This window comes from Cryptomeria japonica, chromosome 3 (assembly GCF_030272615.1).
Source record: "Cryptomeria japonica chromosome 3, Sugi_1.0, whole genome shotgun sequence".
NCBI classification, from domain to species: Eukaryota; Viridiplantae; Streptophyta; class Pinopsida; order Cupressales; family Cupressaceae; genus Cryptomeria; species Cryptomeria japonica.
Window position 1 is genome coordinate 291,307,972 of NC_081407.1, and position 22,102 is coordinate 291,330,073.

Below are 22,102 nucleotides of genomic sequence, written 5' to 3' on the forward strand. Positions count from 1 at the left end.
ATGGAAAGAAATGTTGACAAAAATTAATGAAGCTCCAAAAGGGTACAAGGGCCCGGATTATGAGAAGGTGCATGGCACCTTATTGGAAAAAGAGATCATGGTGGTTGAAGATTCATTGAAGCCCATAAGGGATTCATGGATTGAGATAGGTGTGTCCATTGTTTTAGATGAGTGGAAGATTCAAAATATCATCCCTTGATCAATGTCATAGCGGTGTCCCCTAAAGAGGCAATGTTTTTCAAAGTAGTGGATTATGAGGGGCAGGTAAAAGATGAACAATTTATTTCTGATAATCTCAAAACAGCCATTGAGAAAGTGGGACCCTATAACGTTGTTCAAGTCATAACAGACAAAGCAAAGAATTGTAGAGCTGTTGGGTAGAATATATATTCATTTATTTGTGTACATGTATTGAGAAAGAATATATATTCATAAATAGATATTCAAATGAATGTGGAAATATCTATAGATAGATAGATATACATATATAGAGATATGACATGATAAATATTTATATTTCAATAGAAGTTAATTTGAAACTTGAAGTAGGAGTTGGGGAGTCCATAGTAGCGTTTTAAATGCCTTAATCTGAATTTAAGCCAATGTACTATACTGAGCATGGGGAATAAACTCCATCAAATTAGAGTTATCAATTGAATGAGGAGTGGATGTTAACAGAGGAGAAGATTCAGGGAGCTGGGAGTAAAAAATGATGAAGAATAGAAAAGAAGAATGTGCATGCAGATGGTGGGAAATAAGGAGCAGAGAAGAAGCTAAAGTTGGTATTGTTCAATCTCTCTCTTATCTATCACTTTGAATGAAAGTGGCATAAGATTAGTCAGGCCTTGATAATGAAGAAAAAGCTTTTCTTAAATTTCATTTTTGAATGCCATGAGAAATTTTTTAGATCTCTTAATCACTGTGGTATTTGGTTTGGAGGATTAGAGACCCTCGTGTTGTTAGCCATTGTAAACCTTGAGGCTGGATGATATGTACTATGAACTATGAACTCTTGTTTTGTATTCCTATAAAAATATTATTAAAATACCTTGAGTTTGAAATGGGTTATAATTATGTAAAATATATGTTGACCCTTTTATGTAATTACCATTCTGTGCTCTTTCAATGAAGTTTTGGGAGTATGGAAGTCTTTGTTCATTTATATACCCTGTAAACCCAAAATGACCACCCTTGAGGAGAAGCCATGGATGATTACATGCCTACAAGCAAGTACAGCTGACTCTGCACCATAAGTTAAAAATTCTTTTCTTGCTGAACACCAAGGGAGTAGTAAATTTCAGTTATAGGGAGATTGTGTATATCAGAAAAAACAATAAAACAAGAATGACAAAATTAATAAGAAACCAGAAGATCAAATACATAACCATGTTATTTGATTTGGTTGAAGTACCTTCCAAAAATACATGCAAGAAAGCAGCTACCATCACACGTAGAATCAAAGTCCAGACAAATATAACTAATGAAACAAGCTAAAAATTACAGCTCGAATGTCCTCAAATTGAATTTAAGGAAAGATAGAAAAAAGGTTCCATTTCCCAATTTATGGAAAAAATACCATCAATCGCAATACGGGACAGCCTTGATGCTCCCATCCTCTTGAACAAGGGGTCCTTGACTCTTAGAAGTGCCACTGACTGCTGAATCATGCTCTCCCCTGATTTATTACATATATCAGTTGATCATTCAATAACTTTCAAACAATGTATTTTGTCAAAAATATCAAGTAGGCAGCAACCTCCCATTTCCCATGACACAATTCAGAACATGACTTCAGTAGCTCAAGCAATTCAGTTTACACCCAATAAATTGACAAAAAGGTTGATGCATACCCATTAATGGGAGAAATTGGCATCCAACATAAACTGCTGTTGCTCCAGCAAATGCTTTTAGCAACCAGGCTGTCTTTCTATCAACATCTTCCTCCAAATCATCTAAGAAGAAACAAGCAACTGTCAGAGTTGTTACTAGCACCAGTAAATACATCCCAACTAAGTATTGATATAATGTTTTGTGTCTTCAAGAAAATAAAAGAAGTCATCAATCTTTGTGAAGAAAAGAAATCTAATCTACCATGACTAAGGAAGTGGAACAAATTATACAACTCAAGAAAAAGTCTTAAAGAAAGAGAACCAGATACTGGAAAAGAAAAACTGACTTGACCAAGAAATGCCAATCACAGTACGTTAGAGTACAAGACAGCATGGAAAGGAGATACTAATCACAGGCATGGTAGACCAGGCCGATACTCCCAAACCAGATTTTCCTAATTTGTTAATAAGTAACTTGCTCATCTATCATGCATCCATAATCCTTAATGCAAGTGTCAAACTTTGTTACTATTTCAGTTTTAAAGAAGGAAAGGATGTGAATGTTACCAAAGCGCTTAGATACCAAATACAATAGGTTCCCTCAAAGTTTACAGATCCAAGCCCTTACCCTATCCTGGGACCCTGTCCCTCAAGGTTCTCAGGACGCTGATCCCCACCCTCTCTTGGGAATCACCCTTGCCTTAACCAAATTCTTCCTACTGTTTATAAGCTCTTTCTGATTTACAATCTAGTATTGTTATTTATCTGATTAAGACATTATAAATATATATTATATTTTATTTATTTATTCTCAAGTGTTATTATAATATATATTACTGCAGAGTAGTTTCCAGAAAATATTATAATAATTATAATTATTAAATAAATCATCAATATTTATAATACTATTAAATCCTCTATAAGAACATCAGCAGGCTTCATATATTAATCATATATATTAAGTGCATACCATGCATACTACCCAGAACAAGAATGCTACTGCCTGTAACTTAATATCAGTTCCGATCTGATTTTATTGGTATTATTTGTCTTATATATTTTTTATATCCCCCCTATCCTTTGAGTGCCGATCTGCAATATATATCTCTCCATTGGTATTGGAGAGTCATGTCCTCGTAGCCACATTCCCTTCTAAAAGTAAAGTCTCTTTTAATTATAACCATTGCCTCTTGCTGACTAACCCGTTGTTTGTTATCTTAATGAAATTACCCGTGCTTTTTACTAAGAACCGGTTGCTGTTTGAGTGTAATAACACATGCAATAATATAGGTATACCTCTTATTCTTATCGCTACACTACCCTTGCCTTAACCTTATTGTTGTATATATTTCAAGATGTAGGAATCCCTGTGTATAATTATGTATATGCATCGATAGCTGTAATTATTATTGATTGTAAATTAATATTTATTGTGTCTATTAATAATTAATATTAATTATTATTGATTGCAAATTAATATTTATTAGGTCTATTTAATAATTATTGTGAGTATTAGTTAATAATAATTATTGATTGTGATTATAAATGCAAATCAATATTTATTTAATAATTATTGTGAATAATGGTTAATAGTAATATTCATGAACAAATAATTAAATGTAAATACTAAAAAAATATTTATTTACACAATTCTTTGCATTTCAGTCTTCAGTGCAAAAAGGACAAAAACCCTAATTGCGCAAGTGAGCCCTGATGAAACCTCTGTCTCTTCTTTTGGAGAAAAGTTGGACTTACATTCATAATTACATATCAATTTGCAGGAGGGCACAAGCATCTGGAAAGAAAGAATTGGACTCACAGGGCAGTACACCCACTATCTCCGTTGGTGGGTACATCTGAGCTGCTGGGCAGACCATCACATTGTCTTCCAAGGTTCAGCACACAGCTTACAGCAGTGCAGTCTACAGCTGTATTACCAAGGGCAAGTGGAATTCATCATTCATACAGTTTGGCAGACTGTAAAGACTAGCTAAGGCGAGGAACCATATAACCATTTCAAAGCAATAGGCTACAGTCCAGGAGCAGATCTAAGGTGGCAACACAATAATCAATCCGCGGAAGCAGATCTAAGGTGGCAACACAATAATCAATCCGCGGCAGCAGATCTGAGGCGGAAGCATAATAATCCATCCACAGTGATAACCTAAGCAGCATCAGGATAGATCTAAATCAAAAATCCCTTGCAGACCTGCAATCATTCCTTGGAGCGATTCACACCCAACAGGCAATCAAAGTTTTGAGGGTTGTCAGGCCTCAAACCATCCTCCAAACATCAACTATCCCAGGCGCAATAAGCCAGCAAGATTGTTTGAAGACCCAATCTGAGTCCAGCACCAACCAGAGGAAGAAAAGTCTCTGTATTCAGATCTGTAGTTGTGTAAAGCTTAAATGGGCTACCACTTTGCCAGGACAGTATTCAGATATTGCCCTAAATATCTGAATTATAAGTGCTGTTACCAGTTATATCAGAATATTTAATTAACCCTAGTTGGATTGCATCAGTATGAGAGGAGTTTAATGCTGCCAGATGCAATCAATCCAAACCAGATTGTAATTTCATAAACATTCTTAGCAAAATTTAACACTGAACAGCAATCTTTTATTATAATTTTTCATGTTTTCACTGTATGAATCAGAAACTGTGGCATATTATACTGCTTGTAACTTTTAGGAGTCTATCTAATCCTTTGATTTTTTGAAGAGTTCTGAGTGAACAGAATTGTAGACAGCTTGTTAATCATGAAAAGCATGATTGAGTATGATCACACACTGTGCCAATTTGAACTTTCCAACCCAAATCCCAGGAGCTATCAGCAGACAACACTCTAAATTATATGAATCTAGCTGTGTTCCACGTGGAACTAATATTTAAATAAAATTTACAGGAACTGAAATTGCTGATTAATAGGATTTTATTGCAAATGATAAAGCACAGAGAGAGGGCAATCTCTACGAGAGAGATGTAAGCCTTGAACTCTGTGTTCACCATCCAAATCTACCTCTTTTATAGCTATATAGTACATAAACTGAGAAGTTACTAAAATAAGTAATTAAAGGGTTCTCCTTGAGCTCTAAAGAGCCATCCTCACAGGGGTCATGGGTGCCTTTCAGAAGTAGAAAGGAACTATCAACTAAAAACAATAGCTTAGAAACTGAAATGAACTGTCAGTATAGGGTTATTCTGTTGGTGCCACTCAGGGTTATAACTCCCTGATTGTAGCTCAGGATTCAGAACTTAGATATTTAGTGGAAAGCTTAGGTTATGAACAAGTTTTGATGCCCCTAAAGGTATCTCCACTACCCTCTTGGGACATCCAACCAAATGTCTGGGGAAATTTTCTCTCTAAACACCGAAAAAATGCAAACTAAGAAAATATAGAAGAAACTTAAGTTTTATCTTTTCCGAAATTCTATGAATTTGGTCCAGATTTGCCCACATGAAAGACCTGAACTACCACCCAGATCACTACCAAATGGCACATTAGCTGAACCTAAGGTTTTGCCCTACAAAATAACCAATTTTTAATAAAAATTTCAGGTTTTTGATATAAAAACATGGACTCCATTTGCTTAGAGGCTAGAGCACAACATGTTTGAAGAAAACAGGCCTGAGAGTTTTTGACATATATTATTTTGTTTTGTTTTCCACAGTTGAACAATTAGAAGGAAGACAAAACAAAGCACAAGGAGAATGCAGTCACTCTGGCAGAAAAATCATCTTTAGTTTGTAGAATGTTTGGAAAGTTTTACCTAATTTTAAACTATTGTTGTTGAATTGCAATTATACTTTTACCATTCTGTATAAATGAAATGCTACTATGATCCAAACTTCTCTCTTTTAATCATATTTTTTCATCTTCAATAATAACAACTTAACATGCAATTTCAAAGGAAGTTGAATTAATTTTGGCAACATGGCATGCCCTTTTTATGCAGCTTCTTTATTGAACTACCAATTGAACATTTTTTTTCAATTTCCTTGCTATGCTTATGTCATTCAAAATACTTTCCCAATTTTTTTCTTAAAGCATGATAAATGTCAATTGCATGCATTATAATTAAGCCTTAGCAATTCTACTTGTAATTCCCCTTTGCTTTGGGGAATTTATCCCCATATTCTTGAAAGTTGAAGTGGTAAGAACCTTATCTTTCATCCAAATCAATAGCGAGAAGAAAACTAGATCTTAAAATGACCCATTCAAGAATCAATGGATATAAGACATTGAACTTCTACTTTGGATTTGTATCTCCAAACTACCCATTCAAGAATCAATGCATGTAAGACATTGAACTTCTAATCTCAATTTCTAAGTTTTCCCTTTGGGCCAAAATCAATTGTCAAGTTATTACATTGTTAGTGGTAGACTTTGGACTACCAATTCTGAAACACACCAAATACTCAGAGGCATCACAGAAGAAATTTGAATGCTGTCTATGAGATATTAAGCATTTGCAAGCAAATCCTATTATTCTACCTTGGTTGTATACTACACATGCATATTTGCAGCAAATGAACAAACATTTAAACTTGTAACAGAACATGTATACAACCAAGATTGTGGATAGTATGGTCACAACTGTTATGAAGCTACTGAGTAATCCTGATGATTACTTAATCATTTTCTTCTTGTTGATGTGTTTTTTAGGCACATGCGAACACAAAATAAAATACCAAGGTATCTTATCCTCTCTCGAACAAAATCCCTCAAATGCTGAAGATTCGCACAAGGATCACTTGAGACAACTCCAAGGTTCTTCAATGTCAGATCATGACGTGTGGATAAGCACAGTTGGTTGATGTGATTGTTGTTTCTTCAAGGGGCCTTACATTGTACATGAATGCTTGAATTGCTGGAACTTTGATTCTATCTACTTGCATGGAGAATAAAAAAGAGCAAAAGATATAAGGTTTGGGAAGTCTAAGAATGTAGGAACGATGGACAATCTTTGGTGCAACTCGACTAAGCCTTGCTTTGACATGAAAAGCAACAACTCCACAAAGCTTAGTGCAATCTTCTAAGGAAATTGGATGATTTTCAATTCATTATCAAGCATAGACACCATTAATTGAATGCATATCAATGATTGAATAACAATTGAACTTAAGCTCATTCAAATATTCCAATTGACCACACAAGGCGAATTTGCAATCAACAAACTACTAGTGGTATGGATTAAGAGTTTCACCATGAATCATACACAATGCTCTATCATTCAACTAGTCAACATGAAAGCAAATGAGAAGTAGAAACCATGTAGCTTGTTGAAATAGTGCATTTCAACATATCTTCAATGAAAAGAGTACTTCTATTTACAAGCCTTAGCAACAATTTCTTCTTCTCCTATTCTAATCTAACTTCTAACTTCTAATATGTCTATTCACTATTCCCTTATTAACTATTTCTCTCTCTATTAACCCTTACAAATGAGAAGTTTGAGCCTTATATAGAGACCTCATTACAACAAAGGCTCAGGTCGATTTGAGATCAATGGCCGAGATTACAAGATGAAAACCCTAATTAGGGTTTCTTACAACAAAATCTTCTTAACCAATGAAAAAATTACAACATTTGGACACATGTCCTCTTTAGAAAAGTTGACCAATAGATAGTGGGGGTAGGTACATTGAAGTGTTTGTGCCCCCATGGATGAGCTTGGTTCATTGAATCCAAACATGCTGATGTGGAACTCTTTGATTTGTGGAGTCATGACTGAGATGATGACTCAACTTGTTTGTAGACTTGAATCATCATCATGAATGAGTATTGCAATCTCTCTTGATACTCAACATTAGTCACTTACTCAAAGCTTGATGTGATGATGATGAGAAGTGAACTTTGATTAACTCTTCTGAAACTATTTGCTTCCTTGATCATGTTTGGTGTAGACTGTGTGATGACTTTGATTGATCTTCCTTGCTTCATAATACACTTGGTGGGATTAGACTCCTCAATGTATTGGCTTTGATTCTTGGATTCCCAAAGGGAATTCAAGATTGTAAAACATTCTTCCATCATGTAAGTTATCTTCCCTTCTGACTAATGCCTTGACCTTGATTTCATGACTCGATCTTGATCTTGATGTTGTTCGCAATTCATATCTTCATCCTTTGTTACCTACAAAATAAACAAAGATAGTATTGAACACACATGGATAGGTTTCACAAACCTACAATTTGGTATACCCTCAAAATGATGATGAGATGGTGATTCTATCTTTCATTCCCATATCTGATTTGGAAGTGCTCCAAGGTTTGAGTCACATGTTTGGAGATCTCATTCCACCTTTTATATGCAAATGTAGGATTGATTACACAGAGATTCTGATCTGAAAATGCCTTTAAAATCAGAATAATGATCTTCAAATTGATTCCATTCTCCTTGTCACTGTGTGTTTGATCAAACGTTTGTCCAAAATTGCCAATATATATAACTTCACTCCTCAAACTTGCCATCAAAATTGCAAATTGTTGATGAACCTGTCCTTCAAAATAGTGATCTCGGGGATAAAGATCTGAATGTTTCTCTTGAAATCGATTTCTTTGCAAATAAGTGTGCGATCATTGAAATGATCAATTGCAATCACAGCTGTAGGTGAATTTGCCTCCTTTGTAGATGAATGTTTGCTCAAGGTAATGATCAACTCTTCAATCAAAATCGCTTTTGTAGAAAGAAAATCATGATTTTCAGAGATGCAGATATGAATATCGAATTGATTTTCACCCTTCTTACACATGTGCAATGATCAAATTCATTTTGCTTATGTAGACCAATTCGCCCTTCTTGATTGTTGAACCTGCACCTATTGTGACTGAGTTTGTCTTAGTGGTGATTGGAATTCGCCTGATTGCTGATGAATTCACTTTGATTGCTGATGAATTAGCTGTGATTTGATGGTTAGATGATTATTCTAAACTTCCTTATATAGGCGCTGGAGGTTGAAGGGTGTGTCTTTTCATTTCAAAGTTTCCTAGGCCGACTTTCATTGTCAAACAAGAAACTTTTAATTGCACTTTTGGAGGCTGACTTTGCATCATTATTAATATTTTTTTATTCTTTCAACTTTGGTGGATTTTAGAGAGGTCATTGCGACTCTTCATCAGATCGGATTTTAGGGGGGTCATTGCATGCAAAGATCAATTCGGAAATTAGGGGGGTCATCGCATGTTAAGATCATGGCGGAAATTTGGGGGGGTCATTGCATGCAAAGATCAATTCGGAAATTAGGGTGGTCATTGCATTTTATGCATTGAATTGGATTTTAGGACACCATTGCATGCAATGCTTGAGGTGACTTCTAAGGACATCATTGCGACTTAGTCATTCAGTCGTAATTTTGACTCCCCTTTGCAACTACACATCAATTCGGATTTTAGGGGGGTCATTGCAGGACTACCATCAAGTCGGAATTTTGACTCCCCTTTGCAACTCCAACACTTCATCAAATTTATATCTTACCTTTGCATTACAACTCTTGAGCAGCAAATTGGAGTAGCATTGCAGTTCAACCATCAAGTCAAAATTCTCAATGACCATTGCACCATTTGATCTTAGTAATATTTATCAGCACCTTTGCATCTTCAATATTTAGTCAGAATTTTGAATGAGCTTTGCATCAATGCTTTCTTGGTGCAAATTTAAATGATCATTGCAACACTTTCCTTGGCGGCAATTTGAGACCTCATTGCAACTTAGCATGCCAGCGAAAATTTGAGGGGTCATTGCAGTTGAAGACCTTTGCAATCAAAGACCCTTTGCAGTGAAAAGCTTGAGTGGTGAAACTGACTTGCTTTACAGTTTGAGACTTGATCAACCAAATTAGATAGCTTTACAATACAAACTTGAAATTGATAAGCTTAACATTTATCAAGATTGATCTTTTGAATAAACTGATGCCTTTGTCAAGTTTCACATCAAAACCCTAGTTCATGCCATCTCGAACCCCTAATGCCCTCTGACTTGCAAATTGACAACCTTCAGCAACATTAACCACCTTGACAAGGTTGACAACACAACCTCAATCCTGACTTGACAAGACATATTCACTCCTCATAGGCAAGAGCTAATAGCTACTAAACTCACCAAGCTAAAACGACCTAACTAAACACCTAAGCCTAAGCAAAAAGTGGGGGGTTCCCATTTGCAATGGGGCGATGTGTGAAAACGTCACAACACTTCTCCTCTAGCTCTCTATTTGTTACCAGGTACGTCCTTAAGGCATCCCGCACCCGTACTAGGTACATCTAGGTATGAATTCATCCAGGGGTATGCCATGAGTACGCACCTGGGCGTACCGAAAGGCGTTGAGCACTAAAAAGTAACAAAAAAAGACATTTTTTATGCATCCAAAACCCTAAAAGCATCATTTCGACCAATACAAAGATCATTTTGCTCTCTTCACTCTCGCTTTTCTCATTTTCTCTAAAAAATACCCGCAACCCCTCTATCATTGGGTTTTTCTCGCATCTAACACCTTGTGCAGCTTATAATTGCTGCCCCTCAAAGTTTCAAACCCATTAGGATCTCCACTCCCAAACCCCCAATAGTTAGTGGGATCTCTTGTCATATTAAAAATTTGATTACAATGAGGGGGTCTAGAAATGGAGACCAAAACCAAGAACTTAGACAACTAAAATTATCACTATTAAATTCCAATTGATAAAGATAAATATTAAATACTTAACTATCAATTGGCATTTAATATTTATCTTTATCACTACCATTTTGGCATTTGGCATTTGGCATTGATCAGTGATACAGTATCATACAATCAAATGTATTTAGTTTTATAGTTCTGTTTATTTCTTTATTTTTATTTTTATTTTTATTTTATGTATATATATATATATATTTATGGACATACCCAAACCCAAGTACCCAATGTTAATTTTAGGATCAGGCAGACGATAGCAATGACAGAAAATCAAAACAATGAACACAAGGAACACCAAAAATACCCCAGGAAAACCTCCCTCTTGGAGGTGAAAAACCCAGCTATAAATCTCAGATCTTATTATGCAATAATCAGACAATATCTTTACAATTCGCCTTCAACACTTGAAGCATTTAGAACTAGCAGGCTATGCACAGTAGTATTGTGTCTTCAAATTAGGGCATAGAACTTATCTGCAGTACACTTATTTGGAGATCAAGAGAAGATGATTGCTGACACAAGCAGTTCACTGTCTCTATAAGATGATTCCCTGCACCTTGATTCGGGTTTGCTGACTCTAGATCAAAGTTCACTAACCTTGGAATGTAGTTCGCTATGCATAGAAGTGAATTCGCTATCCTTTGGAGATATTCGCTAACTGTAGATGGTATTCGCTGATCACTGCTGAAGGAGAATGTATTCGTTGTGTGAATGATTGTATTTGTTGATTGTGTGTTCTTGAATGACAATTCATCTCCTTTATATAGGAGATAGACACTTATTATAACATGTCAGCCAGGGACCTATTCACAATAGGTCGGCCTTATAGAAATAACAAATAATGGTATAACACTTTCAATCTCACACATTACAAGTTACATATTCCATATAGGGCGTGACTAAGGCCAAAGGCCACTTAGTCACATAAACGTGCTAGGTCGGCCCAAGAAGGGATCCGACCTAGCTATAACATCAACATTCCTCTTAGCTAGGGAGGAGACCTTCTCAAGATCTGAGTCACATAGTGGCAACCACCATGGCTACTCCCAAAGGGTGGGTCCATCATGGCTACACCCATGAACGAAAACAAATGAACACAAGTGCCCATCACGCAATCGTGATGTCATCATCTCAACATGGCGTTCACCATAACTACTCCCAAAGGGTGAATAAACACAAGTGCTAGATCATGGAATTTCTTCCATGACATCCACCATACCTACTCGCAAAGGGTGGACGAGGGCTTTCACCTCAAACTTCTCCCAGAGAAGAGTGCATTACCACCATGCCTACTCGCAAAGGGTGGTTCCACCATGCCTACTCGTAGAGGGTGGAAGATACATCTCAATGTATCATTGATGTTGAGACTCCCTCTCAAGTAGAGCTTCAATCTCCACAACTCCAAGCTTATCTCGAAAGTATGCAAACTTCACTCGAGCAAGAGGCATGGTGAGAACATCTATTGTTTGCTCATCAGTGTTGATGTGCTTCAGCTGAACAGCATTCCTTTGCACCATATCCCTGATATAGTGATATTGGATTTCCACATGCTTTGTTCTGTCATAAAATACTGGATTGGCAAAAAACTTCACACAACTTTGGTTATCACTATGGATAACTGTAGGCTCCCAAGGTTGTCCAAACAAATCTGCAAGGAGTTTTCGAAGCCACACTGCTTCTCTAGCTGCCACACATGCTGAAATGTATTCTGCTTCTACAGTACTCAATGTCATTGAAGACTGTTTCCTACTACACCAGGAAATCATAGCGGATCCCAAGCTGAAGCAAACTCCAGAAGTGCTCTTACGATCAGTGACACTTCCTGCCCAATCAGAATCAGAATAACCTTCCAAGTTTAGTACTGTGTTGGAAGAGTACTTCAATCCATATCCAACTATCTCACACAGGTATCTCAAGATATGCTTGGTTGCAACTAGATGAATCTGTCTAGGTTCACACATAAACTGACTGAGAGCACTCATTGCATAGCAAATGTCAGGTTTAGTGTTAACTAGATACATCAAGGATCCAATCAACTGTCGATACTCAGTAGGACCCACAAGATCTGAACTAGCTGCAGATTCACTCAATTTCTTCAAGTTAGATTCCATTGGAGTAGACATAGATTTACAATCTAACATTCCAAACCTCTTCAAAATATCAATGGTATATTTTCCTTGACTTAGAATAATCTAATTAGGTCTTTGCCATACTTCTAACCCTAGAAACAAATGCATGAGACCTAGATCTTTCATTTCAAATTCTGAAATCAGTTCTTTCTTACATCTAAGAATGAGATAATCTTCTCCAGTCAGAAATAAATCATTAACATATAAAACCAAAATTAACATCTCACCATTGAATACCTTGAAGTAAATATTTGGATCAGCATCATTCTTACGGAAACCTGAGCTTACCAAGTACTTGTCAATTCTTTCATACCAAGCACGGGGAGCTTGCTTAAGGCCATAATGCTTTCTTCAATCTGCATACATGAGACTCTCTCTCATGGATCACAAAGCCTTTAGGTTGCTCTATGTAAACCTCTTCTTCAATAACTCCATTGAGAAAAGTTGTCTTTACATCCATCTGATATAACTTCCATCCCTTAGCTGCGGTGATAGCAATGATAGTCCTTATATCAAGCCACAGGGGCAAAGGTTTCCTCATAATCTATGCCTTCCTTTTGAGAGAAGCCACAAGCCACAAATCTAGCTTTGTATTTCTCAATACTTCCATCAGCAACATGTTTAATTTTAAACAACCATTTAAAAGATACAACTGACTTACCTTTGGGTCTAGGCACAATATCCCAAATATCATTCTTGATGATAGACTGAAATTCTTCATCCATAGCATTCTTCAATGCTTGCTAGTTCATGGCCTCTTCAACACTGGAAGGTTCAGCCCCAATGATGTTGCACATCAATGCAACATAGTTAGAGAACTTCTGAGGTCTCCTACTTTCTCTGAATGTGCCACTTGGAGCTGCAAACTTTTCTGCCTCTTGTACAGTGTTTCTTGCCCAAAGGGGTCTCTTCTTGCACAGCAATATCTCTAGGCCCATTAGTAGGATCCATAGGCTCAACTGGATCATCATGCTCTTCAGGTTCTGTAGACTCCCTCTGAATCTTAGTATCATGATCAATATCCAAGTTTTGAGGGTTATCATGAACTTCATTGTCAATCTCCATACTTGAACTTTTGGACTTTTTGAATGCAATATCTTCTTCAAAGCTAACATCTCTACTAACCTCAATATGCTTCTGACCTAGAATGTAGATTCTAAATGCTTTGGAGGTTTCGTTGTAACCCACAAGAATTCCTCTCTTTCCCAAAGGTCCCAACTTGGTTCTCTTCTCTTTGGGTACATGAGTATATACTAAACTCCCAAAGATAATCAAGTGGCTGATGTCAGGTTTGATCCCTGAAAATGCTTCTTCTGGAGTCATATCCTTCAATACACAATGAGGGCATCTATTCTGAATGTAAATTGTTGTTCTAGATGCTTCGGCCCAAAGAAAAGTCTGCAGATCCTGATCATGAATGATAGCTTTCATAGCCTGAACTATAGATCTGTTCTTTCTTTCTGCAACCCCAAAATGTTGAGGGTTGTGGGGAACACAAAACTCCCTCTTGATTCTTGCCTCAATACAAAAATCATGAAAACCACCCGAGGTGTATTCACCTCAATTGTCAAACCTTAAAACTTTAATTCTTTTCCCAAATAGATTTTCAGCTAAGACCTTAAATTCTTTGAATCTACCTAGGACTTCATCAAATTCTTTTGACTTTAGAAAGTAAATCCATGTTTTCCTAGAGTAGTCATCTATGAAGATTACGTAATATAAGAATCCACTTGGAGAAGCAACAAACATAGGTCCACATAAATCAGAATGCACGGGAGCTAATTTCTCTTTAGACCTACTTTCACTTTGATGAAATGGACTCTTAGTGTTTTTACCCATAGCACAACCTTTACATGTATCATCATTAATATGACTAAGTTTAAACATACCTTTAACCATCTTTTCTAGGGTAGGAAGGGCTCGGAAATGAAGATGGCCAAGTCTTCTATGCCATAGCTTGCTTGACTCAGGTGCTTCATGAATGAGAGCTTGAACTGGACGAGTTGAAAGCTTATATAGGCTCTCATACCGATTCCCAATGACACGAGCTGATTTGATGTTGGACTTCTTAGGCCATGCAAGAACTATTCCCTCAGAAAATGCACTCTGATAACCTTTATCTTCCAATGCTAATATGAAGATAAGGTTCCTCTTGATTCCCGACACAAACAATATATCACTAAGGTGAAGAGAAATTCCAGAATCTAAGTTAAGGGTAGTACCAAAACCTCTTACAAAATAGCGTGCATCTTCTCCAATGATCACGTGTAGGTTGGACTCCTTCTCCACCAAGTCTGAAAGATGCTCCCGGTAGCTGGTGATGTGTCTAGATGCTCCACTATCAATCAGCCATGTATGACTGTCTGTAGAAACATTGCTTGACAAGGCAGAGATGAAGAGGAAGTCTTCAGCATCATTCTGATTTGAAACTTCATTTATGTTTGCTCCTTGTTGCTTTGGCTGGGATAAGCAGTCCCTAGCATAGTGACCGAACTTGTCACACCTGAAACACTTGATGCGTGAAAGATCCTTCTTCTTCTTCTTTGAATCAGGGGCTGGATCAAACCTTTGATCTCTATTTCTCTTGAAATTGTTCTTCCAATAGCCTCCTTTCTTTTTGATGGACTGGGCAGCAAGAACATGATTGTCTTCTCCATGAGAGCTTTTGACGATTCCTTTTGCAGCCAATCTTGATTCCTCTTGAATGCAATCAGCACGGAGGCGGTCAAACTTGGGAAATTTGGATCTCCCACGTATGCCTTGGATAAATGGCTCCCAAGAGTGAGGAAGACCATTTGATGCAAGCATGACAAGATCCTTGTCCACGACTTCATCTCCAATGGCGTTGAGCTGATCTCTTAAGTCTGAAATCTTCATGAAGTAGGTGATGACAGATTCTCCCTTTGCCATCTTGACTTGATGAAGTTGCTGCCTCAATGCAAGTGCTCTACTTGTGTTGTTGATCCCATACATCCCTTCCAATGCCTTGAACATATCTCTGGCTGAAGACATCTTAGAGATGATGGGAACAAGATGATCTTTCACGGTGTCAATCAAAATCTTCTTGGCTTTGACAGCATTCTTCTTGAACTGAAGTAATTCATCTTTATCTTCAGGCACGGGCTGTTCCTTTCCTTGCACAAACTCCAGAAGGTCATTTTCTTCAAGGGTGACAAGGATTCTGAATTTCCAAGAAGTGAAATTCAAGGCTCCTTCAAGTCTTTCCTCAACTTTCAAACCTTGCACCATCTTGAATGCTGGAAAATGGTGTGAAGAGGATGAAGTAGGAGCGCTGCTATCACACAGTCTAATCACAACTGAGTCAACCTTAGCTCTGATACCATGTTAGTTTTAGGATCAGACTGATGATAGCAATACCAGAAAATCAAAACAATGAATACAAGGAACACCAAAAATACCCTGGGAAAACCCCCCTATTGGAGGTGAAAAACCCAGCTATAAATCTCAGATTATGCAATAATCAGACAGTATCTTTACAATTTGGCTTCAACACTTGAAGCATTTAGAACTAGCAAGCTATGCACTGTAGTATTGTGTCTTCAAACTAGGGCATAGAACTTATCTGCAGTACACTTATTTGGAGATCAAGAGAAGATGATTGTTGCCACAAGCAGTTCGCTGCCTCTATAAGATGATTCACTGCACCTTGATTCAGGTTCGCTGACTCTAGATCAAAGTTCACTAACCTTGGAATGTAGTTCGCTATGCATAGAAGTGAATTCGCTATCCTTAGGAGATATTCGCTAACTGTAGATGGTATTCACTGATCACTGCTGAAGGAGAATGCATTCGTTGTGTGAATGATTGTATTCGCTGATTGTATGTTCTTGAATGACAATTCATCTCCTTTATATAAGAGGTAGACACTTATTATAACATGTCGGCCAGGGACCTATTCACAATAGATCGGCCTTATAGAAATAACAAATAATGATTTAATGCTTTCAATCTCACATGTTACAAGTTACATATTCCATATAGGGCGTGACTAAGGCCAAAGCCCAATTAGTCACATAAACGTGCTAGGTCGGCCCAAGAAGGGATCCGACCTAGCTATAACATCAACACCCAAGGGCAAAATAAAATTGTCAATACCCATGTACTAAGTTCTCGCACCCATACCGGCAACTTAGAATTCCTGATTATGAATCATGGAGTGTGATCCGAAACATTGATGAAAAAAATCCAACACAATCGAATCCAGAAACAATATTGAACAGCGTTATGGCTTGTGGAAACTTGATATCATTTATTAAGTAATCATCAATAAGTGTGTGCCCCATGATACATGCACCCTTTCAAGTTGTAATCATCATATATGTACAATCTTAGTATTCACTAGAATGTGTGTGTGGATATGTGTCAGTTTATATATAGGGGGGTGTCTTCTTTCTTCTTAATCTAGTGGTAATCAAACATGTTGTGTCAGAATGAGTGAAAACACTGATAAGGATCCAAGACAAGCTAAGACACCTATGGCATTTGATCTATATGTATATATAAATAAATATATGCATGTGCAATGCAATGTATACATATAGACACACACATTGGTTTGCCTCCTTGCTTAGTCAAGTGATAATCAAACATGTTCCAAAATGAATGAGAGCAATGATAAGGGATCCAAAGCAAGCTAAAACACCTATGGCATATATATAGTGCCTCCTTTCTTCTTAATCAAGTGGTAATCAAACATTTTGCATCAAAATGGGTGAGAACAATGACAAGGGATATAAGACAAGCTAAGCATCAAGCAACTTGGTTGCTTTAGCCAAGTCCACCTTAATCATGTGATCCATCAATGAATAAGAGATGCAATGCACCAACAAGCCCCTCTGCAATGAAAAACATTAGAATCCAATTTTATGTTTCTTTTGAATCCTATTATAATGATATTTAAACAATTGGAAATGATATACTCACAAACATGTCAACCATCAAATGTTCAACAAACATACCAATTAACGTTGCTAGCCATAACATGAGAACCCATAAGGTGGAGCATTGATATTGACAATATTGATGAGAAATGCAAGAATGCCTTAGTTAAAAAATACTTAACTAGTATTTGAAGATAAAGCAATGAATTTTATTAATATTGATATAATGATTGTGACAAGACTTAAATTAAATAGTATTATCATGCCACCTAAAGAGCACAATATTTCCATGTGAGGTCGAAAGTTAATAGAACTACCATGCCTATGAACTCAATTTACCATGCACATATACTAATCTTATAACTTATAACCTATTCTGGTTCTTGTCCTTGGAGATTTCAGATAGGGAGGGTGCCCATCTTTGATATTAAGGTTCAAGCAAGCCATGTGTAAATACAAACCAAGTACCTCTTGCCATCAGCACTCAAAAATACTAAGATAAATTAAGAAAGAATATTATTAAAATGTTGGAGGTAAATGGCAAAGTGATACAATTCAACAATATGTAGAGACAAGTTGTATGTTAAAACTCGAACCCAACGGAATTCAAAATAGACAAATCAATCATATATGTCATGGCATTAAAACCTAAGGCTTGAATACAAACAGATACCACCTTTGCTGACAGATGAAAGTGCACGTGTTTGTGTATTAAGGGCCTTTCCTTGCGATAGAGCCTGTATCAAAAACACATTCAGATTAGTTATAACTTACTGTTTTGTGAATCCCTTGTCAACCAATAATATAATCTACGAAGTAGTTAAAAAGCACTAACAAGATGAGATTGTGAAGAGCAAAGGCTATGTTAAAACAGAACAAAGTGGACATACAATTCTTTGATAAAAATGCTCTTATCATATGTGCATTATGGCCACATAGAGGTTGTTGATATTCCAAACGTCTATGATGTTACAAGCCAAATCCAGTAAATTAACTTAAAAACAAAATAAGAGGTGGTTAGTTTTGAACCATAGATTGAGACGTGCCATTTAAAGCATGACTGCTGTGTTTACCAAATGGAATATTACATGAAGGTTTTTCAATTTCCGTTTTTTCCCTGGTGCATGGGGTTCATTTGCCTCTTGAAACAAATAATTTTGAGCCTCACAAACAAAACAAAAAAAAATTATTGTTTTTGTAGTTATGAACTATTTAACAAATTAACAAATTCCTCAAAGAATCATGATAGCTCTTCATTAGAAACACATAAAACCTTCTTAACCTAAAAAGAAGCTATTGGTAGGGCAAAGTAAAGTCACATATCAAAAGTATATCAAGGAGCTGTTATTTCGATTTTATCATGGTCTCTTTGGGAGTATTCTGTTCTTTTTTCTCCTTTGTGCTTGAAAGAATAATTTACAAGATTGACATCATCCTTTGAAAGGCTGTACCAATTTGGCACACCTTCTTTATAGTACTTTCTAACTGTACAATAAAGGAGTCTTTAACTGTTGTTTTCCAACAAAATGTGGGACTCCACCAAAGTTTTAGTAAAAGATTGCTTCTCCAATACTTGAAATGCACAAAGATAAAACATGGTCACATGGTTAGCATATCCTAGTCTAACATAGGTGATATGACTCGTATGCTGTACATTATGCAAGTTCCACCAAGTTTCTAAGAGGGGAAAAGCATAAATAGAACAAATTTAAAGACACCTGAAGATATCATCTAAGCAAGAATTGCAAACAAAATGTGGCAGCTCTCCTCTAAAACATGTCCAACCCTATTCCCATGATATTCTGACTTGCCAAATAAAATGGTAGTCACACTCAAGAAGAACCTGGACAAACCCAAGAGCAAATAAAAAACTTAACATGTAACCCTAAAGCACACAAGTCTCTGTTAATTTTTGGATCAGAATTTAAATTTGCAGAAGTTTAGAATATTAATTTTGATATGTATCAATTCTGATACAATAAGTTTATTCTCTAAGAGATTGATTGATCTGAAAAAAATAACCACTGAGATCTACATGCAGCGAATAATCACAGAGATCTTCACAGCTATCTAGTATTCGCACCGATATATATTATATGTATTGTTGTTTGTTCTACACACCACTATATGTGATGCTTGCCGCTATGTCCACGAATCACACAGTGTTGCACCCAATAACCCCGAACAAGGGAAATAAATACAATCAATGTCAAATGGAATGACATGACTCTTAGTCGGAAAAAGCACAACCATAGACAAAGGGACGTGAACGATTTAGTCAACCCGATAGGAGTATTAACTTAATCGCATGGAAATAAAGAACACTTAACAACCGGTAAATATATAATTAAATCGTATGTTATAAGGCAGTGATTAAAACAAGGTGATAATAACACACATTTGGAGTAATAGAAAAATCGCATATATATACAGCAGTGATATCTCCTGCTGCTACAATAACATCAACACTCCCTCTTATCTAGGGAGACATCTTTCCAAATATCCATGTCATGGAGTCTCTCAACATGACATCCACAATGGCTACCCCCATTTATGGAAAAGAGTTCATCACGGAGTCGCTCAACATGATGTCCACCATGGCTACTCCCATGTGTGGAAGGGAACAAGTGCACAAGTGCCCATCACGAAGTCACTCAACGTGATGTCATCATGGAGTCTCTCAACATGACGTCCACCATGGCTACTCCCGAAGGGTGGATAAACACAAGTACAAAAGAATCGTTGCGGAGTCTCTCAACATGATGTTGTCATGGAGTCACTCAACATGACATCCACCATGGCTACTCCCAGAGGGTGGAAAGAACCACATCTCTGTCTCAGAGATGGACAAGGGCTTTCACCTCAAATTTCTCCGTCTCAGAGAAAAATGCATTAACAAGGGCTTTCACCTCAAATTTCTCCATCTCAGAGAAAAAATGCATTAACAAGGGCTTTCACCTCAAATTTCTCTGTCTCAAAGAAAATGCATTAACAACAAATAACACAAATTAACAATGCTAAGCCTCCCTCTCACCAAGGGCTTCAAGTACTAGTATCAACCTTCTAGCCTTCTCGTCCAAGGTTGCCTTTGCTGGTTTGTCAGACTCCCTCTAAATGTTAATTCCTCCTCTTCGAAGAAATTGATCGACTTTAGAATAAGAGACCTTCTAAATCAATTTTAGAGCTTGGCTCCTTCTGAGATGTCCCCATGGCAATTTCCGCAGTAGAAGCAAGTTGTGTAGGTGTTAATTTGCAATCTCGAGCAAAGTGACCATACTTGTCACACCTGAAACACTGAATGTGAGAGAAATCCTTCTTCTTCGGATCTGAGGCAGAATCTGATTCTCTATCTCTATTCCTTTTTCTTCTTTTGCCTTTTTCTCTAGAAGTATGTGTAGCAAGAACTTGATTTTCTACATCATGATGGTTTCACCCAATTTCTCTTGCTGCCAACCTGGACTCTTCTTGAATACAATCAGCTCGAAGACGATCAAACTTGGGCAACTTAGATCTCCCATTGATGCTTTGGATGAAGGGCTCCCAAGATTGGGGAAGACCATTTAGTGCTTTCACCTCAAATTTCTCCGTCTCAGAGAAAAAATGCATTAACAAGGGCTTTCACCCCAAATTTCTCCCTCTCAGAGAAAAATGCATTAACAACAGAGAACACAAATTAATGATGCTAAGCCTCCCTCTCACCAAGGGCTTCAAGTACTAGTATCAACCTTCTGACCTTCTCATCCAAGGTTGCCTTTGTTGGTTTGTCAGACTCCCTCTAAATGTTAATTCCTCCTCTTTGAAGAAATTGATCGACTTTAGAATAAGAAACCTTCTGAATCAATTTTAGAGCTTGGCTCCTTCTAAGATGTCCCCATGGCAATGTCCGCAATAGAAGCAAGTTGTGTAGGTGTTAATTTGCAATCTCGAGCAAAGTGACCATACTTGTCACACCTGAAACACTGAATGTGAGAGAAATCCTTCTTCTTCGAATCTGAGGCAGAATCTGATTCTCTATCTCTATTCCTTTTTCTTCTTTTGCCTTTTTCTCTAGAAGCATGTGTAGCAAGAACTTGATTTTCTACATCATGATGGTTTTGCCCAATTCCTCTTGCTACCAACTTGGACTCTTCTTGAATACAATCAGCTTGAAGACGATCAAACTTGGGCAACTTAGATCTCCCACTGATGCTTTGGATGAAGGGCTCCCAAGATTGGGGAAGACCATTTAGTGCCAACATAACAAGATCTATGTCTACAATTATGTCCCCAATAGTGCTCAACTGATCTCTTAAATCAGCAATCTTCATAAAGAATGAGATGACTGAATCTTCCTTATCCATTTTTACATAGTGAAGTTGTTGTCTCAAAGCAAGGGCTCTGCTAGTGTTGTTGGCTTTTTAGAGTATCAAACATTTCTTTAGCTGACTTCAACTTGGAGATGATCGGTGTTAGGTGATTCATCACAGAGTCTATCAAGATTTTCCTAGCTTTCGTGCCATTCTTCTTCCATTGTGTTTTCTCAATCTCATCGGAAGGCTCGGGCACTTCTTTCTCCACGAACTCGAGAATA

At 37.0% G+C, this 22,102-nt stretch overlaps 1 protein-coding gene across 2 annotated transcripts in view; it reads right to left on the reverse strand.

Moving 5' to 3' along the window:
* Positions 1–22,102, reverse strand: part of LOC131062698 (uncharacterized) — a 107,296-nt gene that overhangs the window by 74,777 nt on the left and 10,417 nt on the right. For both annotated transcript variants that reach the window (XM_057996399.2, XM_057996398.2), the window contains exons 2-4: positions 18,209–18,269; positions 1,851–1,952; positions 1,577–1,675 (exon numbers count right to left, since the gene is read on the reverse strand). In XM_057996399.2, coding sequence (XP_057852382.1) covers positions 1,577–1,675; positions 1,851–1,952; positions 18,209–18,269 — 262 coding nt within the window. The remainder of the gene's footprint in view (positions 1–1,576; positions 1,676–1,850; positions 1,953–18,208; positions 18,270–22,102) is intronic.